General features: G+C 39.3%; 1 protein-coding gene across 2 annotated transcripts in view; it reads left to right on the top strand.

Annotated features, from left to right (window-relative positions):
• The window catches only part of LOC120539666 (flotillin-1-like), a 156,910-nt gene that overhangs the window by 60,652 nt on the left and 69,517 nt on the right, over positions 1–26,741 (top strand). For both annotated transcript variants that reach the window (XM_039769989.1, XM_039769988.1), the window contains exons 6-7: positions 9,085–9,204; positions 18,515–18,610. In XM_039769989.1, coding sequence (XP_039625923.1) covers positions 9,085–9,204; positions 18,515–18,610 — 216 coding nt within the window. The remainder of the gene's footprint in view (positions 1–9,084; positions 9,205–18,514; positions 18,611–26,741) is intronic.

Genomic DNA, 26,741 nt, shown 5'->3' with positions numbered 1-26,741 from the left:
TTGTCTGCTCCAGCAAGCTTTGCAGCATATAGAATGTGTTGTTCCACCTAGTCGAAACCTCTTGTTGAAGCATTTTTGACTGCATACCAAGTTCAGTTTGTATAGTTTTGAGACGCGAGTTGGTTAATTGTGAATGCTTAAAAGTGACTATTTTTCTGCCGATCGCTATTGTATCCGAGACCCTGCACTGGGATAGTACGCCGTCGTTCACGACAAGCTGTAACGTATGAGCCATACGTGGCAAACGTGGGATCCTGCATTCCTCCGTAGCCTTTGCAACGTTGCGTGCATTGTCTCGTAATACTACATTAACATTCTCTTTGGGTATTTTTCATGTTTCAAACATTCTTTTAAACGCCACGTTTGATCCAGAGCATTATTGTGCGTGCAAGATTGCTTTCTGCAATTCAAACTTGCGGTCGATCCACTGAGTAGTTAAACTAAGCATATTAATAGCACACGTATCAGATGTCCATATATCAGTGGTAAAGCTTATGGCTGTGTCATCTTTAGCAAGGAGTTTGTGCACATGACTTTCCACAATCTTATGTAACTCTGGAAGCGCTATTTTAGAAAAATAACGGCGACTGGGTATCTGGTAACGGGGCTCAAGATGCTCAAGCAGCCTTCGAAATCCCGTATCTTCTACAACAGAAAATAGCTGATCGTCCAGAGCAATAAATTCCATTACCTCTGCAGTAATTGTTTGAGCTTTAGGGTTATCTTTATCACATATCTTTGATTTCTCAAGTAACTGATCAACGCGTTGAGCTACTGTAGTTTTTGATTTTGTGCGCGGTGGCGCAGGATTCTCCTCTCTTGCTCTAAGGAATTCTGTATATTTGTCAGGATGGCGTGTCTTCAAGTGTGTAATTAAGTTGGTGGTATTGAAATTTCGCACTTTGGTCCCTTCACACAACATTAGTCGAACAAGTGTTGCAAATGGCATATTTTATGTTGCTCTCACTCACTTTAAAAAAAACTTTCACACTGCAGACATTTTCGCACAGTAGCCCACAAACGTCTGGCACATCCGGAACACAGTGAATGCGTCGTCAATATCGGTTCGAATTATCAGTCCAATTAAGTCATCGGTCCGAAGCCGATAACACCCATTATCCGCCGATACAGATATAAATCCGATATTATCGTGCATCCCTAATATATACACACACACACACACACACACACACACACACACATACATACAGTCTTTGGGGTGCGAGCAGCTGTTGCTGGGGGTGCCAGAATCCATGATGGAAGAAAAATGAAAAACATTATTTGTACAAAATCTTTATTTATCCATTCCTAAATAATTAAATGGGCAGGCTATTTCATATCAGTGCAATACGCTGTTTGCTAAACGGATGACTCCCACTCTTACATGCAAGTCTACCTGGATATAATGAACTAAATTTTAAATAGAAGGAATTTTTATTTAGTCGACAGAATATTATTCCGGAATAAATCAAATCAAACCTTAAATAACTTATTTTGCTCTCCATAAAAATATATCCTGTCTAAATTATACAAGTTAGAAATAAAGTAAATGTTAAAAGAACAAACATTCAAATTTCTTTACTCTTATGTAATTTTATATAAAAAATAAACTTAAATTTTAAATATCCCAAAAGATTTTGCTCTCCATAAAATATATCCTGTCAAAATTATACAAATTCAAATATGAACATGGTGCATAACAAAACCTGGAAATATAAATAAAATTTGTTCTTTTCAGCAATAACAAATCAAATCATTCAGTTGTCTTTGCTCTTATGTCATTTTATGAGAGCTGGACGCCTGGCATCTTTTTTTGGCAAAAAATTCGTTTGTTTGGTGTGAGGTTCTGTGTTGTGGAGATTCTCAAGATGGACTGCAGGTGCTCGTCAATGAGGTGACTCCTGTGTGCTGTTTTGTTAGTTTTCATGACTGAGAAGAGCTTCTCGCACAGATATGTGGTACCAAACATGCACAAGGTTCGAGCCGCATGTAGATGGAGGTGGAGCATTTGTGCGGGAATGGACTGAATAAACTGTGCGGGCCATGCAGTATCGTACTTTGCCTTCAGTGTGCCATTACACTGCAGCTCAATCACCTCCATCTGAATCTGCACAGGTGCAGTTTCCACATTGATGGCAAATGGGTTGCGAAACAACTCAAAATTCTTTTTTGTTCTTCAAAGTCGCCAAAGCGCCGTGCGAACTCAGTGCGCTCAGTTTATCAGCAAAGTGCATATTTGGGAACACCGTAGTGCCGACTTGGTTCAACATTACTTGGCAACAGGGAAAGTGGGGCAAGTTGCACTGGTGCATTTGTGTCTCCCATAAAAGTAGCTTCACTTGAAATCACTTTGTGATTTTGCACGGGTAAAACGTCTGCTGACGTGTCAGATTTTTTTAACTCTTCTGCTTTCTGTATCTTGTGCATTGCATTCAGGTCTGTCAGGTTATCTTGATGTTTTGTGTCATAGTGCCGTCTTACATTAAATTCTGTAATTACAGCCACATTAGCTCCACAAATGAGACACACGGGTTTACCGGCAATGTCAGTAAACATATACTCAGCCTCCTATCGGTTTTTAAAGGCTCTATGTTCAGAATCACCTTTTCTCTTCGGCATTGTGTGGGCTAGCTTCGCAATAACTTGCAGCATCATAAGCTAGACTTGATTAACGTGGTAAGTGTTCGGCAAGGCAGCTGAAGCGCTGCATTATGGGATCTGTAGTTTATTGTGTTACCAGTGCTTCATATCCCTGGGCCATTAATAACAATAATATATAAAATGATCTCGCGGGTCGGATGTAATTACACGCTGGGCCGGATGTGGTCTGCGGGCCTTGAGTTTGACACACATGGACTAAATAGAACTTGAAAAGAGAGATTTTTTCAAATGTGATCGCGCAATTCAGATTGAGTTGACGCGCACTACAGTACATCGAGCCTGTGTGCTATTGTGGTTTTTGCCTGCGTGCCTCAATAAGTTACCTTCCCCTCGCTCTTACTTTTTTACCGTTCATCTAATGAATACACTCAGTATGGCTTTACCAAAACAATCATTGATCGCGAATAAAGAATCCATTATTCATAAAGCTTCAATTGGTGATCTGTCTTTCTGCGTTAAGCGCATATTTTTTCATACGTCTCAAACCAAGGGGATGCGAGGCTAAAATGAATCGGGAAGCGGTCGGTCGGTCGTCTACATTTTGTCATTTATTACTAAAACATGAAAAACGTTCCTGTTTTAACGATGTGTTAGATAATCAAGATAGATCAGATAATAAAGGCAGAAACTGGGAGAACTTATTGCCCGTTCTGCGGTAGCCTACTTGCTGCTTGGGCGACACATTTATAAGAAGAAAGACTCTGGCAGAGAGGTGTGAAGTGATTTAAGTTTGGCTGGATTTAGTTTTTTTGTATGCTCTTATAATTCTTGTATTATCAAATACGTTTGGTGTATTTCCAGACAGGCTTACAGTGGAGAAGGACAAACAAATTGTAATTCCCTTTACTTCATGATCATGCTCAACCAGAAGAATCCACCCCACCACTTTCAAGTCAGTGGGTAACTGATGTTCTATACTACTTGAAAGTGGAAAATATCAATTTCTCGCTTAGAGGATGTGGTCACATTTTTTTTTTTTAAATAATATCAGGATCTAATCAATAACATTTTAGAATAAGCTTCCATTTTGGGGAAAAGGATACCATATTGGTTGCTGGCTCTCCTCTCTTTCTCTTGGGTGAGGGTTGAATTTTGCTTTAAGTTTGACAGCTTAACACTAGAATTACCAGAGCCTACAAAACAACTCGTAATTCCGTCCCACCTTAAATTGCTTCTTAAATCCCTTCACACCTCTCCGCCAGCGTCCTTTGTCCTCTAAATGTGCTGATAAAGAGAAGCTAGGAGCAGCCGGCTATTCCATCCCCCCACCAATTTAGAACGTGCACGAACTTCTCTCAGCTCATGCCTCGATTGAGTATCTGGGAGTGAAGTGGAGTTTTAGAGTGGAAATAATAGATCGTTATTTGGAACACACGCATTTCATGTCTGTTCCATTTCTACAGTAATCTGTGTCAACACATTGTTAAAACAGAAACGTTTTTTATATTCTAGTAGTAGATGACAAAATGTAGGCATAAACTATATAATGTATGAAGCCTGAAGTCCAAGTAACAAAGAAACATTTTCACAAAAGGTTCAAATATAACACAATTACACTTTTATTCAAAAATATAACTGCAGAAACAAAAAGCCGCCTTAACATGCGACATTGATAGTTGGTTGTTATAACTTCCTCCGTGGTGCAAAAGAATCAGTTCTTGCCTTGGAATCAAAAGGTCGCGAATTCGATCCTGAACCACTCTGTTTTGAGAAGTAAACTGCTCTTAGTCTTACAGACTGAAATCAAATGTATGCTTTTATTCTAAAATAGTAACAGCCGGTGCAATTTATGATCATTGTAAAGGTTAGCTTTTTTTTTTTTTTTATTAATTCACTTTTCATTCTCTCAGTCGCGTTCAGAATCAATCCATACAACCCCATCTGACACGAGAGAAGACGCTCTATAGCTCTGCAGGGCATGCAGAGGAGCGAATGTTAAAGTGCAGTAACTTCGGTGCTATATGCAATCATCAGACACTCCCCATCTGCCCGTTGTTATGTTATACTTTAAAACTTTTCAAACGGGCATGCTCAAAAAATACACGTGTAATTCCACGAAAAGTGCACGCAGACACTTCATTTCGCAAACAAAACAAGTGCACTTTTATTCAAAACTACCTGTATAACCGAAGAAAAAAGAAAGCAAGTTACAGTAGGCGATTGATACGACAGCTTGCATGGTACAAATGCTAAGAAGTGCAGATTTCCATTCCGTGCTATATAAAATCATCACATTCAAATATTAACAGTTCCCAGACACTCAAGGACCGTCCTTCCTACATTTACGACACGTGTACTTGCTGCAGTGCACACACCTCTCTGTGCTATGGTTCCTATTACACTGAATGAGCACCTGACACTGTACTTTCTTCCCTGGGGGAAGGTCCCACATCAGAGAATTTCCAGTTCTTGCATAAATTCACACCCGATCTGACGCTGTTCGTTTTCAAATAATAATCCATTAGTTACTTTTCGTGGCATTACACGTGTATTTTTTGAGCATGCCGTTTGAGCATGCTCAAACACAGGAACATATGTTGGTGTAAAAGTATAACAAAACAACGGGCAGATGGTGAGTGTCTGATGATTACATATAGTGCCTAAGTTACTGCTCTTTACCATTCTCTCCTCTGCATGTCCTGGAGTACAAAAGAAACGGCATACAGCAACATGCGGGGACTGTCAGGAGCACTCAATAAATCTGAATAAAAAGAAAATCAAGTGATGGTGAGATACGAAGAAGGCAGCTTCGCCAGCGTGTTTGTGTCAGCAACCTGGAGGGGCGGGGGAGGGGCTTTAGTATGCATCGTGGTACACTGCAGAACTATAGCACGTCTTTATGTGAAAACAGCCGTGTCAGATGGGGTTGTATGGATTGATTCTGAACGCGACTGAGGGAATGAAAACTGAATAATAAAAAAAAAAAAGGCTAACCTTTACAAGGATCATAAATTGCACCGGCTGTTACAGACAGAAATCATCAAATGTATGCTTTTATTCTAAAATAGTAAGACTAAGAGCAGTTTACTTCTCAAAACGGAGGGGTGCAGGATCGAACTCGCGACCTTTTGATTCCCAAATGGGAACTGATTCTATTGAACCACGGAAGCAATTATAATAAACAGCTGTCAATGTCGCATGTTAAGACGACTTTTTGTTTCTGCAGTTATATTTTTGAATAAAAGCGCAATTGTTGTGTTATATTTGTACCTTTTTCTTTGATATTTGGACTTCAGGCTTCATACATTATATAGTTTATGCCTACATTTTGTCATCTACTACTGGAATATAAAAAACGTTTCTGTTTTAACAATGTGTTTACACAGATTACTGTAGAAACGGAACAGACATGAAATGCATGTGTTCCAAATAACGATCTATTATTTCCACTCTAAAACTCCACTTCACTCCCAGATACTCAATCAAGTCATGAGCTGGAAGAAGTTCGTGCACGTTCTAAATTGGTGGGAGGATGGAATAGCCGGCTGCTCATAGCTTTTTATCAGCACATTTAGAGGACAAAGGACGTTGGCGGAGAGGTGTGAAGGGATTTAAGAAGCGATTTAAGGTGGGACGGAATTACAAGTTTTTTCGTAGGCTCTGGTAATTATAGTGTTAAATGCTTGTCCATGCTTTTATCTCATACCATCTGGATTATTACAATTCCCTCTTTTCCTTTGTAAATAAAGCTGGTTTGTCTCTTCTTCAGACTGTCCAAAATGCAGTCGCCGGGGTTTTAACACATTTGCACAAATGGACCCATATTTCCCCAATTTTTCACTCTCTCTATTGGATCCCAGTGGAATTTAGGATCCTGTTCAAAATTCTGGTTCTTACTTAGAGTTCTGCATGGTCATTTTCCGCAATATATTATGAACTTCCTTCAACATTACACCTCGGGCCATGCTCTTAGATCTGCTCATTTAGATCTCCTTTTGGTTCTTTGTACCAGATTAAAGACTGTGGGGATTGCAGATCTCATGTAATTGCTCCAAGGTTATGGAACAGTCTTCCACTGTAGTTGAGATTAGCGGGATGTATCAAACTGTTTAAGTGTAAGCTTAATACGCATTTGTTCAGACAGGCATTTGTGTATCCTTGTTTTGTATTTTGTTTTTTGATATTTCATTTTATTCTGTGTTGTATGTTTTTATATTTTGTGTTCTTTGTTTTTTGATATTTCATTTTGTTTAATGTTTCATTGTTCAATGTCTTTTGTCTGTTAGGTGCTCTAGAAATAAATTTTACTTAACTGTATTTTATCTAGTGGTGGAATCTTTTGTGTTTATAATCTGTTAAGCTTGGAAAGATTTCTTGTAAAATGCCTTGTTTTCCCCAGACATAGTTATTATATACAATATACAGTGCATCCGGAAAGTATTCACAGCGTATCACTTTTTCCACATTTTGTTATATTTCAGCCTTATTCCAAAATGGATTAAATTCATATTTTTTCCTCAGAATTTTACACACAAAGCCCCATAATGACAATGTGAAAAAAGTTTACTTGAGGTTTTTGCAAATTTATTAAAAATAAAAAAACTTGAGAAATTACATGTACATAAGTATTCACAGCCTTTGCTCAATACTTTGTCGATGCATATTTGGCAGCAATTACAGTCTCAAGTCTTTTTGAATATGATGCCACAAGCTTGGCACACCTATCCTTGGCCAGTTTCACCCATTCCTCTTTGCATCACCTCTCAAACTCCATCAGGTTGGAAGGGAAGCGTCGGTGCAGAGCCATTTTAAGATCTCTCCAGAGATGTTCAGTCGGATTCAAGTCTGGGCTCTGGCTAGGCCCCTAAATGACATTCACAGAGTTGTCCTGATGCCACTCCTTTGATATCTTGGCTGTGTGCTTTGGGTCGTTGTCCTGCTGAAAGATGAACTGTTGCCCCAGTCTGAGGTCAAGAGCGCTCTGGAGCAGGTTTTTATCCAGGATGTTTCTGTACATTGCTGCAGTCATATTTTCCTTTATCCTGACTAGTCTCCCAGTTCCTGCCGCTGAAAAACATCCCCACAGCATGATGCTGCCACCACCATGCTTCACTGGAGGGGTAGTATTGGCCTGGTGATGAGCGGTGCCTGGTTTCCTCCAAACGTGGCGCCTGGCATTCACACCAAAGAGTTCAATCTTTGTATCATCAGACCAGAGAATTTTGTTTCTCATGGTCTGAGAGTCCTTCAGTTGCCTTTTGGCAAACTCCAGAAGGGGTGCCATGTGCCTTTTACTAAGGAGTGGCTTCCGTCTGGCCACTCTACCATACAGGCCTGATTGGTGGATTGCTGCAGAGATGGTTGTCCTTCTAGAAGGTTCTCCTCTCTCTCCACAGAGGACCTCTGGAGCTCTGACAGAGTGACCATCGGGTTCTTGGTCAACTCCCTGACTAAGGCCCTTCTCCCCTGATCGCTCAATTTAGATGGCTGGCCAGCTCTAGGAAGAGTCCTGGTGGTTTCGAACTTCTTCCACTTACGGATGATGGAGGCCACTGTGCTCATTGGGACCTTCAAAGCCACAGACATTTTTCTGTAACCTTCCCCATGTTTGTGCCTCGAGCCAATCCGGTCTCGGGGGTCTACAGACAATTCCTTTGACTTCATGCTTGGTTTGTGCTCTGACATGAACTGTCAACTGTGGTACCTTTTTATATAGACAGGTGTGTGCCTTTCCAAATCATGTCCAATCAACGGAATTTACCACAGGTGGACTCCAATTAAGTTGCAAAAACATCTCAAGGATGATCAGGGGAAACAGGATGCACCTGAGCTCAATTTTGAGCTTCATGGCAAAAGCTGTGACTACTTATGTACATGTGCTTTCTCAATTTTTTTTATTTTTTAATAAATCTGGAAAAATCTTTTAAACTTTTTTCATGTTGTCATTATGGGGTGTTGTGTGTAGAATTCTGAGGAAAAAAATGAATTTAATCCATTTTGGAAAAAGGCTGTAACATAACAAAATGTGGAAAAAGTGTTGCGCTGTGAATACGTTCCGGATGCACTGTATATCCAAAATTACCAGTGTTATTTTAACGAGAATCATGTGTTTTGTATATGTGATAATTGATTTTTTTTTTTTTCCTTAAGCTTCTTTATTAGTTTTTGTTATCAAATTTGCTACTTCATGGAAAATTTATATTATATGTGCCATATTTAAATTATCCCATGTTAACTACATTTTTATAGAAGTGTTCTTTAATATCACAGAAATCTATATATCTGATTGATTAGATAAGAGCTTGCTTCTCATTAAGATAAGTTTGTTTCAGTGAAATGTCCTAAGTGCTGGATTCTCCAGAAAGAAAGATGGAGTTTTCAGATATATACAGTATAGTGTGAGAATAGAGCTAGGCTTTATAGGCACTTCTGCAAATGTGGCTTACCATTTTTTAAATTCATATATATTTTTTTTAATGGCAGGAGATTTACAAAGACAGGAAGAAATTTTCTGAGCAAGTGTTCAAAGTGGCATCCTCTGACCTAGTTAACATGGGTATTAGCGTGGTCAGCTACACGTTAAAAGATGTCCATGATGACCAGGTAATGTTTCTTTAATTGATAAGTAAATTGTCAAAGAAATCACTAATGCATGATACACTTTAAATAAATATTTGTTTATTTTATTGATCACTTTGTTTAAATAGGCAGTCATATTAGTGAACACTTCAATAAACTTATTGAGTGTACTGAATGTATTAAGTACAGCATATGTACAGTAAGTTTGCCATAGAGAAATAACACAAGTATGAAAACTGACTGAAATTTAACAAGGAAAGGCTAAGTTTGTTAAATATTATTTTTCGTTTTTGCCTTTTTATCCTGCATATGTAATAAATCTCTTCTCTTTTTTTGTGTGAACTGTTTTTTGCTTTGAAGTTTCACTAAACCTTTTTAAACCAAACTTTTATTGTGCGGAGAAATTTCTTTTGTTATGCATTTAACTCATGCTGGATCCTACCTTTCCAACTAAGTAGCAGCTTGATTTTTGGAAAATTGGAAAAGACGCAGCTACATTCGTAATAAAACTGTTACGGCTGGGCAAGTTAATTAAACCTCATCCATGAATTTTTCAAATTCTTTCTCTTTCAAGATAATACGACGACCATGAAATTTTCTGACTTTTTTCATTTTGTGTTGTCTTGAAAAATGTGCCGAAATCCGCTTCTCAATAGCTTAGTGCAAATAAATGATACAGTAGCACAAATTAGTAGGGAGACACCCCACCCCCCATTCATGGAAACTTGTACATTTTTGTACGAGCATTTTTTGCTTTGTTTTATATTTTATATTTTCATTTTCTATTTAAATTTGTATTTTCTTTAGTTTAGATTTTCTTAGTCCTGCCTGAGACATTGCTGGTGTATAGTTTGTTGAGGAGCAAGTCCAGTTGATGTGTTTATGAACAATGAGTCAACGACCAACAAAGAAATTCAATGCAAGTGAAGCCCTGGCTGAAATATTGAAGGAGTTGTCGGATTTCGATACATCAGACAACTCAAATGAAGAGGACATTGATGATGGAAGTGGCACTGTGTCAAGTGATGAGGAAACAAAAATTGATATTGAAACTGCCCCACGGAGATGCAGCAAATGTAACTAAGAAGCGACACTGTCGCATGTTCTCAAGGGCAAAGGAGAGAAAGATAAAGGCCACTTGCTCCCAGTGCAAACTTCCAGTTTGCTAGGAACATTCAGATCGTTCCTTTTTGTGTCTGGCCTGCAAACAAGTTGAGGTTGAGGCAGATTCTGAGTGACTGTTCTGTATGCGAATCAGACGTTTAATTGACATCTTGTTTTAGTGCTACTGTGACTGTATTTTATATGATTTGGTGAGCACTGAACATGCATTACTATTACAAAGGTAACCTGTAAACCATTTAAAATTTACATTACATTTACTTCATTTCAGGTGAAGTTTCAGGCAGATTTAATCAGTTTAAAATGGTCTGCAAGATGGGGGTCTGCAAGACCCAATTCATGGAAATGTTATAAAAATCGCATTCATGGATGAGGGTTAACTCTGACAATTATTTTAGCGCATGTTAACATAGTTTTTGTTATTATTTTGAAAGCCTCCATTTCTGTAGCGGTCAGTAGAGATCAGTTATCCTCTTGTTACAGCGCTTTTCAATTCGCTTTTGCTAGAAGGAAAGTTAGCTTTGCTGATTTGACCTTAATTCCCTGCGCGTGCATGAGTAGTGAAGAGCAAATGGTATCTAAAATGGCATGTGAAGAGATACCAAAATGAGAGCTCAAAGCAAAACCTTTTTCATATTATTGCTGAATCGGACTCTGATTTGTCGGACTCCCATTTTGATGCAAGTTATCTGGAGATGTAGGTTGAAAACGAAAGTCAGGTACTGGCATCAGCTGATCGTGGTGCTGAACACGTTTGTGCAGTTGATGCACCTATGGCAAAGTTCGCCTGGGAGGATAGACACGATGACAGGAGGTACAAACCATATTGGGTCTCAATGCAACTGCCACCTGCACACACCTTGTTCTTTCTAGAGATTGAAAATGTTAAAGTTGATCCATTCCTGCATTACTGTAAAATTGATTTACATTTTAAAATTTTCTTCAATCCTCATATTTTTCTCTTTTAAACACTTAAGCGTGTCTCCCTGTAAAAGCTCCAGCTTCCTATAGGTGTAGTTAAAAAGAGTGGTCTGAGCCTGTCTTTGTGTTACAAAATTTTAATAATATGAAATATTAAGAAAGGTATTATGTTAAGAGGATTAATTAAAGAGTAAGTAGTTGTTGGTCTTTTTGTGTTCAAGTTGAAAAATAATGTATCCTTTTCACAAAGGTTTGTGTATTGCTTATTCTTTGTCATAGTAAGAAATTTTATACTACAGTAGTGTCTATGTTTAAAGCTCAGTAGGACAGAGGTAGCACATAATTGAAGCATCCAGAGGGAGTTGGAATGAATATAGGTCAACATTAGTTATGTTTAGGCCTTTATTGGAGGGTTAACCTTTTTAGAAACTAGAAAGCTGAAGTCTGCCTCTTTTCTGCATGTTTAAAATTACCTGAAAAATGTTTTCGTTTATTTATATATTTTTTTTATTTAAATGTAACATTGAGATCTCCAAATGCAAAATTTTATAATACCCATTTATATTTAAAATGGAATATTTTATACAATGAAAAATTATTGTAAATACCCTACCTTGGTTTACAGCTCAGAATAGCTATTTTTTTTCCCCCATTTTCATATTTCTAGAAAGCATAGTAAAATACACCACATAGCCAGAAAAACAAAAAATACTGTCAGTAACTTGAAAATGTCATGATTTTATTTTTTGGTCTGAAATATTGTATATATTTGTTTGAAATTGTCATTTTCATCTCTTATTGCTATTTCTACTTACTAGCTGTGTTTAGAAATTTGGCTGTATAATGAGCCAGGTTTTGAGGGAGACCCTACAAGTAAATAAGCCGACGAGGTGAAGTAACCGGCAGCCTATATTGTGATTCTGCTGAATGCAGAAAGCACCCAAGCTACTGCAGAAAGGGATAAAGATGAACTCTACACTGGCAGAAATTGTGGTGTAGTGGTTAAGGCTTTCGACTTCAAACCCTTGAGGTCTGCTACTGACGCTGTGACCCTGAGCAAGTCACTTGGCATGCCTGTGCTCCAATTGGAAAACCAAAAGAAATGTAACCATTTGTCTCATAAATGTAAGTCGCCTTGGATAAAGGTGTCGGCCAAATAAATAAATGCAAATGAATGTTATTTGCTTATGTTCTGTGCCCGTGGAGGGCACATTTACATGTTGTGCATATGTACATTTCAGCACATACACCTGACGTTTTCTGGCCTAAAATACAGATGGCTTCACCTACCAAAAATATTTAGTTAGTTTAGAATTTATCAGGAAAATATGTGATTTGGTGGACTGTTTTCTGAACTTTTAATAGTGATTGGGAAAACTAAAAATTGGATCAACTCTGTTAGTTTAGACAATTAAGATACTTCTGATATGGCTTCTGTCTCTCCATGTCCCGCTGTATTCAGCACGCAGCAGCAATTCAGCTGCATGGCAAGTGGCTAATAGTGATACAGTGTTCTAAGAAGTCAAAATGTAATCCCTCGGCACCCAGGGCACTAATTTGGACCCAGAACAGATTCTCAGCACTCTGCAGCTTACCGTGGAGCCTGAGAACAATAAAGAGCTCATAATTGGTGAGTACATAGTGCAGAATATTAGAATTCCAAACCATGTTAATCCAACATTTAATGTTCCTCCCAGTAAATTCCTCCCAGGGTGAGGGTATCTGACATTGAAGCTAAACTGAATCTTCAGACTGACAAAGTAGTGCCGACATTCAGCAATTAGGTAGATGCTAAAGATATTTATTTACAGAAATCTGGTATTAAAGGGGATCTTCATCTCTCTATGCACTAAATCAAAAAATTGTCGGAATTTAATTGTGTCTGGCCCCTTACTAAGTTTTTGTAGAGGGGATGTGATTTATAGCAGATTGCATTCACTTCACTGCTGGTTAGAAACTTGGTGTGCAAGTAAAAGCATAAGCTTTGTGAATAATTGGGAGGATTTTTAGGAAAGTCTTGGATTTTTCAAGAGGGATTGTCTTCATCCTAACTGGAGGGGTTCTTTTGTTTTATCCCAAGATTTAGCACCAAAACTGCCAGGTCGATTGATCCAAGCACCATCCAGACTGTAGTCTTATGGCCTTAAATCGCAGAATGTTGTTTATCCCACCTGCTACTATCCTGTAGCTGTCCCCAGAATCCCTGCTATGGGGCATCTTATAATTTTATCCTTTAATGTATTCCTTAAATGATTTGAGAGTAAAACATGATGTGCATAATTAGACCAAGAGATAAATCCAGATCCTCCACTGGGGTACCTGTATTAATAACGTAATTCAAATTAAAACAAAAATGTACCACTGGAAAACCTTTTGCAATTTTAAATGCTACTTATTAAACATTCACTCTCTTGGAAGTAAAGATGCTTTGGAAAATGACATTATATTAAGTAAATAATCTGATTGTTGTCTTCTCACTGAAATCTGTATTAGTAGATCTGACACTATTCCCCTAGCTAAAGTGTCACCAGACTTTAATAAATCTTGAGATATTCTGGTCAAGGAGGTGGCCTTGGGATAATGCCTTGTAACAAAATGCAAATCTCTCCTAAAAATGTAGGCAAATTCACATCTTTTTAGGCACTCGTTTTATATATTAAAACAAATTCCAGAACAATATTCATTGTTCATGACTGAATTTGGCAACCTTTTTATGTGATTTTTGGCTCTAAATTATGATTGTGTAGTGTTGATGGGGGTTTTAATTCACATGATGTGGAAACTGACACTTTTACCAAATGTTTTACATATTTGTTAAATTCAGTAAGATTTTGTCAGATTGTCAATGGTCCAACTCACAATTAGATCTAATATGAAGTTATGATTATAACGTACAGCGTTGATTCAAAATGTAGATATTACTCCATTAAATTATTTTTATACACTCCTTAATTACATTTAATTTGGTTCTGGCCTTACTGGTGCAGTCACAGATTAAAACAGAGAGAGTACATCATTTTATTGTATCTCTGCTTCAAATTTGTAGATATTTTGACTAAGTCAAGTGTAATCGTGGAAAACTATTTAGATCAGCTAACATCAAATTATAATTTGACTTTGAAGAGGTTTTGGATACAGTGGCTCCTCCTAAAACAAAAGTGATTAAAAACATACAGAAATTACCCTGGTTTAATGAGAGCACTCAAGCTGTTAAATTAGAGTGTTGGAAACAGGGACGCAGATGAACAATAAAGCTGTGTGAACGCTGGCCCCGGCACAGACAGACGGACAGCATATTTTGCCCAACACACTGTTTATTTACAATTATTATTATGTACAAAAGTCACGTGCACTCACAACCCCAGCGCCCTTGGCACTGAATCCCCCAAAGTCCAGGGCCCACAGTCTCTGTGCCTTTGTCCTGGCCGCCTCCCGTCCTCGCTCTCCAGCTCCGTCTGCTTCCTCCCGACTTCCACCAATGACTGGAGGGAGGCGGCCTTAAATAATGCCCCGGATGAGCCCCAGGTGTTTCCGTCCTTGGCCACGCCCAAGCGTGGCGGAAGTATCGGCCGTCTTCCTGGCAGCTCTCCGGGTGCCACACAAAGTCTTCCCCCCGGCACTTCCTGGTGTGGCGGAAGTGCCGGGCTCCCGGGATAATTAGGCACCGGGGCGCCGCCTGGCGGTGGCCACGGGTCCCTACAGGGCTGGGCTTCAAAGCCCTGTACCCGAGGCCCCCTGCCTAACCAGGACGGACGCCCCCACTCTGTCTGGAGGAGGCACTCGCCCTCCTCCGGTCCTCCAAGGCGTCCCGGCCGGGCTCCAGCCCCAACCGGCAACCGCACGGGATAAACCGGCATCGGGGCGCCGCCTGGCGGTGACCACGGGCCCCTACAGGAAGGGCTTCCATGCCCTCAACCCGTGGCCCCAACAGAACCAGGACGGACGCCTCGCGGTCTGGAGGAGGCACAAGCCCTCCTCACGTCCTCCTGGGCGTCCCGGCCGGGCTCCCGCCCCGGCCGGGGGCCACAGTTGCAGGTCTTTCGAACTGCATGAACAGAAAATGTTAAATATTAAAAAAATGCTCTCTTTAAAGCCTCCTGAGAGTATTGTTCTAAATAATAGCTTAGCCACTGTTCTAAATGGTACACGAGGATTACTATTGTTATCTAACAAATGGAAATTCAGAACTACAGTGCAGTATATCAATAGACATTTGCAGTATATCAATAGACATTTGCAGTGTGTCAACAGACATTAGCAGTACAGACTTATTAACTTTAATGAGAATATCAAAAATATATTATTGCAGATCCAATGTTCTCCTTAATTAGATGTTTTTGGGAGTTAAAGGAGTGAATGGATGAGAACTACTTCGTCTCTGAACACAAATAAAACAGAAATGTTAATTATTGGAAGGAATGATGCCGATTACAAAAATAATTTCATTATTTAAATCAGTTGGAATAACCCTTCATTTTACTGAATCAATCTAGGCATTATCTTTGACACTAGCATGTCACTTAAAGTGCCCATTACAACACTTTACAACATTGCTAATACTTCATTTTTTTCCCATCCTAAAATTGTTGGAAAACTGAGGTGTTTTCTAAATATGCAGGATACTGAGAAATTAATTAATGCAATTCTAGTAGGATTGACCGCTGCAATACAGTGTTTTTTGTTTCTTCAAATTCTTTATACAGCTTTCAATTAATTAAAAATGCTGCTGCAAGAATTATTACAAGAAGAAGAAAATACAAACACATAACTCGTAATAGTTAAGTCCTTACACCGGCTACTAGTTAAATTTATAGCAGATTACAAAATCCTCCTTTTAATATACAGGGTGGTCCAGATCTAATTATGCAAATCCAGATTGTCTGGATGACTTTGATTTATGTGGGGATGATTCCAGTTCAGCGTGAAGACGATTCTTCATGTTGTCAGTTCGCACATTTCTCGATGGTCTGGGATTTTTTGGGTAATTTTTCTATATAATAAACTTAATAAGTTATAGCGTAATGAAAATTGCATAATTAGATCTGGACCACCCTATATAAAGACTTAAGTTCAGATAAGCAGAACCTTTGCCATTAATCATTATTTACAAACCAGAGTAACACATTAAGATTTCAAGATGTCAGTCTACTTATGATTTCAAGGATTAATAAAATTTTATTGGAAGCCTGTGCGTTTAGTTTCAGGGCCCCGAAGATGTTGGAATGCCGCGTTTATATCCATGCTAAAGACTCGCTACTTTAAGGTAACATTTCCTGAGTAGAGCTGCTGTTTAGCTGGGAATACTGCATCTCTGTTAGTGATTAGTACAAAAATATAAATATGTTTACAAACTGTTACTAACCCTCACCTATTATGCTTCTCTTCTTTATAGTCTTATGTGGCTTTTGGTGCCACTGCCCTACTGCCAAGTTGTTTGCCTGCCTGTGAAAAAGTCATATCAGATAAAGGAGCACTGATTCAGCTTTAAAATGGCCAATAGAGTGGAGGCAGCGAATTGTCTGAGATCTCCAGGACTCTGTCTAGCTGTCTGTAGAACCACTGCTAGATTGTAGTAAAGGAGTCAATTAGCAGATGGACAGAACTCATACAGTTGTTTTTTGTTTATTAATTAGTTTCTTCTCTTTTATGTATTTGAACAAATCTGTATCCTCATGTGATAGTTCTGTATTTAATGGTATACTCTGTTCTTGCACCTTGTCTTGTAGCTTCTGCTGTTCTATTTTATTTTTGAGGTGGTAATGATAATTAGCCATCCAGCTCTGTGAAAAGGATTACTTGTATTCTAATTTGTATATTATACAGCAATCCCTCCTCGATCGTGGGGGTTGCGTTCCAGAACCCGCCGCGATAGGTGAAAATCCGCGAAGTAGAAACCATATGTTTGTGTAGTTATTTTTATATATTTTGAGCCCTTATAAACTCTCCCACACTGTTAACATTATTAGAGCCCTCTAGACATGAAATAACACCCTTTAGTCAAAAGTTTAAACTGTGCTCCATGACAAAACAGAGATGACAGTTCTTTCTCACAATTAAAAGAATGCAAATAGATCTTCTCTTCAGGAGCAGAGAATTTCAGAGAGAGAGAGAGAGAGCGCTCGCAAAGAAAAGCAAACAATCAAAAAATCAATATGTGTGCTTTTAAGTTTGCCACGGAATTTTTTAGAGGAGCGTCAGTATCTTCTAAGCAAACAGCCTCTGTGCAAACCGCTCCTCTGCTCACATCTCCTCCGTCAGGCGCAGAGAAAATCAGAGAGAGAGCGAGATTAAAGCAAACCATCAAAAAATCAGTAAGTGTGCTTTTCGAAGCACCGCGATAAAGCGGCATTTCTTAGAGGTGCTTCCGTATCCACTAAGCAAACAGCTTCTGTGCAAACAGCACCTCTGCTCACAGCCCCTCCGTCAGGCGCAGAGAATGTCAGAGAGGGTGAGATAGAGGCAGAGACAAGCGAACAATCAAGCTCCGCGCGGGATGCATATCTTATAGCATTCAGGAGTTTTAGTTAATATGTAATACATGCTCTGATTGGGTAGCTTCTAAGCCATCCGCCAATAGCGTTCCTTGTATGAAATCAACAGGGCAAACAAACTGAGGAAGCGTGTAGCATAAATTTAAAAGACCCATTGTCCGCAGAAATCCGCTAACCAGCGAAAAATCTGTGATATATATTTAGATGTGCTTACATTTAAAATCCGCGATAGAGTGAAGCCGCGAAAGTCGAAGCACGATATAGCGAGGGATTACTGTATTCTCCTTTTTTGACATCCTTTGTATGCCCAACCTACCTGGAAGGCGGTCTCTCCCTAAATTGCCTTTCCCAGTATTTCTTCTTTTTTTGAAAGTTTTGTCTTGTCTGTTAGGGTGACAAGGCTGGAGGGCCTTCAGTAAACAGGGCCTGTTAAAGCCTACACTTTACCTTGGAGAAATCCTAGAAAATTGGCTAAATAGGGGAAAACATCCCAAACTTTTACCATTGTTTACTGTTTCATTTAAACAATACTGGTAAATATATCTATGTCCTAAAACTTCTAGCATTTTTTAAACACAATTTTGAAAATTTTCTGCGGTTTTTATTTAATTTTGTGGTAGATTTTCCACTGTTTTTAACATAGACTAGATATTTGGAAGGGGATGAATTACACTCATCGTTGCCTTCTCAACAAGTTTTTGAAGTGTATAGTCATGATATAAAGTTATTTCAGAAATGCCTGTTTAATGATATTCCACAGTCATCAATAAGTCTTCTTGTTTGTGGTGTTTTCTCTCCAGGATTACCTACATTCACTTGGAAAAGCTAGAACTGCCCAGGTACAGAGAGATGCCCGAATAGGAGAGGCCCAAGCCAAGAGAGATGCAGTAATCAAGGTCTGTGTATATTAACAATACCATTACATTAACAATAAATTAAGGGAACACTTAAATCACCCGTCAAATCTTGATATTTAAAATATTCAAATGGAAAATTAGCTTGTATGCACTGCCAACAACATCCTGACATGCCTCTGATGAGATGATAGATTCTGTCATAGAGGATCTCCTCCTAGACCTGGATCAGGGTATCGTTGAGCTCATGAATTGTCTGTTGCAGTACTTGGTAGCACCAATGGTGGAGTTGCCAAATGTGGTATTCTCTGGCGAATGCCTGTTAAGGTGCATGGTGATGGGCTCTGAGTAGATGGCCCACTGGAGGATGTTGGGCCTTCATGCTGTTCATGCCACCCTCATGGAGTCAGTTTTTGGCAGCTTTGTCAGAAACATGGACACCAGTAGCCAGCTGTGCGGTAATTTTGTAGGGTTATGGGAGTGTTCCTCCTCGCCCAAAGGAGCAGATGCCAGTCCTGCTGCTGGGTTGATTTCTTTTTACGGACCTCCTCTTGTAACACCGGGTATATCCTCTATGCTCTTGAGACTGCACTAGGAGACACAGCAAACCTTGAGATGGCGCATATGGATGTGCCATCTTGTAGGAGCTGAACTACCTGTGTAACCTGAATCCGTTGCAGGTACCTCCTCATGCTATCAGTAGTGACAAGGACACTAGCAAAAAAGCAAAACTAGAGAAGAATCGGTTAGGAAGGATAAGAGAGCAGCTGTCTGTGGCTACTACCTGCAAAACTATCCCATTTTTTGGGTTGCCTCACCACTGCACCTGCTGTCTCTTTCATTTGCACCAAACCAGGTGAAGTTGATTCACAATCACTTATGCTTCCTAACTGGACAAATTGATTTTCTCGAACCGTAACGAAATTCTGCAATGATTAAGTCGGGTCAGGTTGGGTAGCATGCACGAGTACAGCTTGTTGTCGCACCCACCACAAGACAAAACTGCTTGGGATCCTGTTTGGCAAATTTCCAGCCAGTCCCATCCTCTGGAAATGACAATCTGTCTGCCGCAGCCAGGTGTTACGTGGTTGTCCCCTTGGCCTGATTCAGCCCCTCAGGTTCTCAACAATGAGGATCCTGCGAGCTGGATCACCCTCTGGGAATTGCGCCACATGGCCGTAGTGCCATAACTGCCACTCCCTTACAATTTAGGTAATGTGCCCTGTTCAAGATTCCATGAGCAACAGCTCATTTGTCACAAAGTCAAACCAGCAGTACCCAAGGATTCTGTGAAGAGGCACAATACCGAAGGAGTCCAGTCTTCTGTTCAGGTCACTGGATAGTGTCCATGTCCCTCAACCATATAGCAAAATAGGATGCACCAGGACTCTAAAGACTTTGACTGTCGTCCTTTTGCAAAGATTTTGGGAGCACCACACACTCCTTCCAGTGACCTCCATGACACTCCCCCCATGCTCTCCCAGTCTGACTACTGACTTTATAGGAAGAGACACCAGAGACATGAGTGTTGCTGCCGAGGTAAGTAAACCTCTCTCCACAGACAGATGCACTACTGATGGCTGTTCTCAAGAGGTCCCTAAAGGCCTGGATCTTGATTTTAAAACAGCACACTTGCAAGCCCAGACACTCGGACTCCTCCCTCAGTCTCTAAAGAGCCATTATCAGAGCCTCCATTGACACTGCGATCATCAAAGCATCGTTGGCAAAGTCAGGTTTGGTGAATCTCTCTTCACCAACAGATGCCCCACAGTTGCTGGACCCCACGACCCTGCTCAACACCCAGTCTGTGCAAGCATTGAACAGAGTAGGAGCAAGAACACCCTCCTTTTGAACCTTCTAATCAACTGGGGAAAAACCACAGAGGTTTTGCCTCCACTCTACACAGCAGTACTCGCAGTACCAGTGTACAGGACAGCCATGATATCCAGCAACTTTGAGGGGATTCCACGAAATCTCAGGATAGCCCACAGAGCAGCTTGATCAACTAAGTTGAATGCCTTATGAAAATTGACAAAAGCTGCCAAAAACTCTGCCAATATATGTGTTTGTGCTCCATGAGAACTCTGAATGCCAGGATGCGGTCAATGGCAGACTTCTTAGGCATAAAACCAGCCTGCTCCAGTCGCTGGTAGGTGAGCAGGTGATCATGGGTCCTATTGAGGATGAATCTAGCAAGGACCTTTCTCTGCGAAAAGAGCAGTGTTATCCCCATGTAGTTGCTGCAATCCAGGCGATCACCCTTTCCAGATAGGGATGACGAGTCCCATTTTCCAGTCAATTGGGATGACCCCATCTCCCAAATGGAAATAAAGATTGTTGCAATGCAAGGACACAGTCTTACCACCAGCCTGGTCAAGTCCACCCCAGATGCCACAGATCTCTGCAGCCCTCCCTACCCTTAGCTGGTTCACCACCTGTGTGATCTCTGTGAGAATGGGTTGTTCACAGCTAATTGGTGGATCAGCCTCTAGAACCGTGGACCCAGAGATATCCAATATCTTAGCCGGATGATCAGCTTTAAACACGTGCTCAAAGTAGCCAGCCCAGCAGGTCACAACTGCAGTGTCATCTGTAAGGACTGTTCCAACACCTGCCCAGACTGTGACTCTAATATACGTAATACTTCAATTCCTCTGTAAGCAGGACGTGGGTCACAAGACCGTGTCACTTGCTCACAGATTCCTCAAACAAACGCCTCCTTATCTGCCCTTGCCCTGGCAGCCGTCCAGGTCAGTTCCTGATACACATCGGAGTAGCCATCAAGCCGTGCGCTGCGACTCCTCTCAATGATATCCAGGGTGCCTGTGAGATGGAACACCGAATTCTGGGATCACCAGTAACACCAACACAACTCTCAGCATCCTTCAGGGTCTTGTCACAGGTCTCCCGCATCACATTAGGATCAGCCATCACACCCAACTCCATACGTTCCTCACACAAACTGCCTACAAATGGTTTTAAATGATTAAGTGTTGCCTTAATTTTTTTTGAGCAGTGTATTTTTATTGTCTTAAATGATGCATGGATAAGAACACTTTGTACCTATAACTGCTGTTTACTATTTGCTATTTTTTACGACTTATCTGCTGAAATGTGTGCATACACTGTATTTTTATTTTGTGTGTGGTTCTTTATTTTTTTCTTTTTGTTTAAACTCAAACTGCAGCAAGCTTTCTTTAATTACTGATGACACCAGGTGATTGTGAACCTCTAACTGATTAAATGAGCTGTTTTTCCTGATTTTTACAAATCTTTTTTTTCCAAAGAACTACTTCTTCCTTTTTGTTAGTGGAAAGTTGGAATCAGGTGAGATCCCATCTTAAGAGACAATGTGTCTGATATAGCTTTGTGATATTTGGCAGACCTTGCTCTTATCAACTGATTGTTTGAGTCCTCCTTTCAAATGATACAACATATTAAAGAGGTACTGTTTGTGTTCTTTCAAAGATTGGCAAAACACTTTAAGGCCTTCTATTAAATATATATGTTCCCAACCATTCTTTCCATAACTGTTTGATACGATACTGATACTCCCAATTTATGCTTAGAGGCATCATTTTAAACTGAAAGAACACAACTGGGCAGGTAAAGGCTGTCTTCCTTATTTTCTGAAAGAGTGATCTGATTGTATCCTCTTCTGAGATCTATCACGCTAAAACTCTTGCTTCCACTAAGGCTACCAAGAGCATCTTCAATTCTGTAGTTAGTGTAGTGATCTGGAAATATTCACCGATTTAGGGTTCTGTAGGGCTCAGTATCTGTCTGTTCTTTTTATACATCTCTACTATGGGGGAGGAATAAGGGCTCCTGGACTCCGTAATAATGGTAACATCCTTCAGTTTTCCCAATTGCTGTCTTACATCTACAGTTTCAGCTGGGGTATGCCACAGAGATCTCTCCCTAAAAGGTTTATCCTCAATCGGGCTAATTTTGTGTTGGGTACTCCTAACACAGTCCATATCAAATTCATGACAGGAGAAAATAACTTTCTGTTCCAGAAGATTTTGAGCTAGTCTTTTTTTCCAGTCTTTGGGCACAGAGGATTCTCCAAAACTGAAGGAGTCAAAGGTCATTTGATTCGAAGAATTCCTCTCACGAAGGGAAGGGAATATTAGGCTCAACCTATACTAGGAAGATGTGAACAGTTGTCATACCCCACTTCAGGGTTACAACCAGATTGGACATTTTTCTAGCAGTGACAGTGATGCTTCTTGAGGGTACATCTTCAGTTCTCTGCACTTCTAGCCTTACTAGTAGTGCCTTTAGAAATCTTTGCTTTTCAGGATAATCTTCTAACAGTGCTTCAATAGAGGACTTTCCTGGATGTTTCATGATCCCCTTAAATCCTGACATTTCACCAGGGAAGAGTATTATGGGCTTTATATGTGAAAACCACACAGTACATCGACTTGAATCATTTGTCTGATCAGTTATCCTCATTACCTTTTCATATGCATCTTTCATGAACGAATAAACCACTGAAGTATTAGGGAAATCTTTCCCAACCTTTTGGTCACATGCTTCAACCATCTTTTTTTTTTATATATAAACCATGGGAGTATTTGTTCCTGCTATAATGGGCACTTCACTTTTCATGACTGCATCCGGACACACCAATACTAGCGAATCAATGGTCTCAGTAATTCCTGGTAAAGATCCTGAAAACTCAAGTCACAGCACTATAATTCCCAGCCAAAATTTTGTTCCCCTGATTACCTGGTTTTTCCCAATACACACAAGTAAAATTGTATGTTCTTATCGGTGCAGCATTTGCCTGCAGATAACCACCTTTGTTTTGCAAATGTGTCAATTAACAATAGTGAACCTGCAATCGCCCATCCCCCATTCTGCCAGCATAATGTCTTTTCTGACACAGTAACACTCTCCATCGCAGCCAGAATTTTCTCGCATGAAGCTCAAGTCTGTGTTGAATATTTTATATAGCAATGAGTTGTAAGGAGTTATATCGGTAATGATATATTGTTATTTGAAATACAGTATGTACATTTCATCTGTGTTCTGTGTCTGCAATGATCTGTATGAATGACTTTTAATCAGACAGACAGACTATTACAAATTTATCATATCAGATATAACTCCTCGAATTTGAAGCACATTTTTTGAAAAAAAAAAAAAAGTAATAATAAAATACATTTTATTTATATAGCAACTTTCCCATATGGGCTTCACAGTCTGAACCCTTTTCACAGCAATGTCATTTGAACATTTTTTTTTTTTTTTTAAATGCAGTTTTTATTCTTCAGTAAAATCACACTTGCTTCATTACACCTTGTGTAAAAGTGTTTATTTTATATTCCAGGGCATGCTTTCTGTAGGAAATGACGAAGTTCCTCCGCAAGGCGAGCCAAGAACACTCGTCTTTTCGTGTCTTTCGTACGTGTGTGTTCACTGCCACCAAGTCAAGTGACATTGTTGTGAAGGCATAGATATAGAGATTAGGGATTTGTATCCCAGCACCTAGAGCTTGAGTAATTCATTTTTCTTATTTTATAATTATTGTTGTTGTATAATAAAAACACATTTCATTTGAGTCTGCTTCTTGTTTAATACTAGTATGAGACTAATGTGTCTATAAAAAAAAAAACCACACAGGGTATGACAGAAAATATTCCATGTCCTGGTACAGTGTGGCATAGGCATACTTTTTAAACTGTTTAATTTTATATTTCAGCAACCACTTGATAGACATCAAATCTGTCTGTGTCTTTCTCAATATCTTGCACATAAACACACAAGTCTTAATTTTTATACAATCTGAAACTAGAACTTTACACAATGTGTAGAAATAATTTTCGGTTGGGAGTTGTAACATAGCAACACCCTCAGGTGATCCACCAGAACATGTAGAACACATCAACCGGCATTCATTGGGATTATTTTCTGTCCTGCCCCATGTATTTTTTGGATGCATTAGAGTCATATAAGAATTGAACAAGAACCAGACTTCAATCAAATGTGTTTTTTATTATATAATAACAATAATTATAAAATAATAAAAATGTTCAAATCACTCCATGTTGGGATGACCTGGGATATCGTTAGGCAACTGCGTTACCTTTGCACCCTTTGCATTGATATCAAAAGTAAAGACTTTCACAAAAAGGCACAAGCTGAACCCCATCACAGCAATGTTATTTGACTTGGTAGCAGCAAACGCACATGTACTGTACAAGGCATGCACAGGGTCCATAGACAAAAGACAAGTGTTCTTGGCTTGTATTGCAGAGGAACTTTGTCATCACTTCTTATAGGAGGCATGTTTATTCAAAAATAAAAACTGAATCAGAAAGAAATCATTCAAATGACATATATATATGTTGTATATATATGTATGTATGTATATATATATGTGTGTATGTATGTATGTATATGTATGTGTATATATATATATGTGTGTGGTATGTATGTATGTATGTATATATATACTAGCAAAATACCAACTTACAGGAGAAGTAGTGTGTTAAAGAAGCAATGAAAAAGAAAAGGAAACATTTTGAAAATAACGTAACATGATTGTCAATGTAATTGTTTTGTCACTGTTGTGAGTGATGAGTGTTGTTGTTATATATATATATATATATATATATATATATATATATATATATATATATATATATATATACACACACACATAAACATATATATATCTATACATATACACACACACACACACACACACACACACACACACACACACACACACACACACATATATATAAACATATATATATACATACATATCTACATATATACACACACCGCTATTTCGTATCAGTGCAATACGCTGCTTGTTAAAACGGATGACTCCCGCTCTTACATGCAAGTCTGCGTGGATATTATGAACTATCGTATTTGTTCAAGTTCTATTTAAATTTTAAATAGAAGGAATTTTTATTTAGTCGACAGAAATATCTTTGGTAGGAATGGTAAAACAGACAGGAATATTATTCTGAATAAATCAACTCAAACCTTAAACAACTTATAATATTTTGCTCTCCATAAAAATATATCCTGTCTAAATTATACAAGTTAGAAATAAAGTAAACGTTAAAAGAACAAACATTCAAATTTCTTTACTCTTATGTAATTTTATATAAAAAATAAACTTAGATTTTAAATATCCCAAAAGATTTTGCTCTCCATAAAAATATATCCTGTCAAAATTATACAAATTCAAATATGAACATGCTGCATAACAAAACCTGGAAATATAAATAAAATGTGTTCCTTTCAGCAATAACAAATCAAATCATTCAGTTGTCTTTGCTCATATGTCATTTTAGAGCTGGACGCCTGGCATCTTTTTGGCCACAGGTTCGTTTCTGTTTGGTGTGAGGTTCTGTGTTGTGGAGATTCTCAGGATGGATTGCAGGTGCTCATCAGTGAGGCGACTCCTGTGTGCTGTTTTGTTAGTCTTTATCACTGAGAAGAGCTTCTCACACAGATATGTGCTACCAAACATGCACAAGGTTCGAGCCGCATGTAGACGGACTTTTTGTTCTTCAAAGTCACCAAAGCGCCGTGCAAACTCAGTGCGTGTGCTCAGTTTATCAGCAAAGTGCGATTTGGGAACACCGTAGTGACGACTTGGTTTAACATTACTTGGCAACAGGGAAAGTGGGGCAAGGTGCACTGGTGCATTTGTGTCTCCCATAAAAGCAGCTTCACTTGAAATCACTTTGTGATTGTGCACGGGTTAAAGCGTCCGCTGAAGTGTCAGATTCTTATTTAATTATTCTGCTTTCTGTATCTTCTGCATTGCATTCAGGTTACCCTGATGTTTTGTCTCATAGTGCCGTCTTAGATTAAATTCTGTAATTACAGCCACATTAGCTCCACAAATGAGACACACGGGTTCAGTAAACATATACTCAGCCTCCCATCGGTTTTAAAGGCTCTATTTTCAGAATCAACTTTTCTCTTCAGCATCGTGTGAGCTAGCCGCAATAACTTGCAGCATCATAAGCTAGACTTGATTAACGGTAAGTGTTGGCAAGGCAGCTGAAGCGCTGCATTATGGGATCTGTAGTTTATTGTGTTACCAGCGCTTCATATACCGGGCTTTAATAACAATAATACAGTATATAAAATGATCTCGGGCGGATATAATTACGCCGGGCGGATGTGGCCC

The sequence above is a fragment of the Polypterus senegalus genome, chromosome 11 (genome assembly GCF_016835505.1).
Source record: "Polypterus senegalus isolate Bchr_013 chromosome 11, ASM1683550v1, whole genome shotgun sequence".
Classification (NCBI taxonomy): Eukaryota; Metazoa; Chordata; class Cladistia; order Polypteriformes; family Polypteridae; genus Polypterus; species Polypterus senegalus.
The sequence above is the reverse complement of the archived record's forward strand: the minus strand, read 5'-3'. Positions and strand labels throughout refer to the sequence as shown.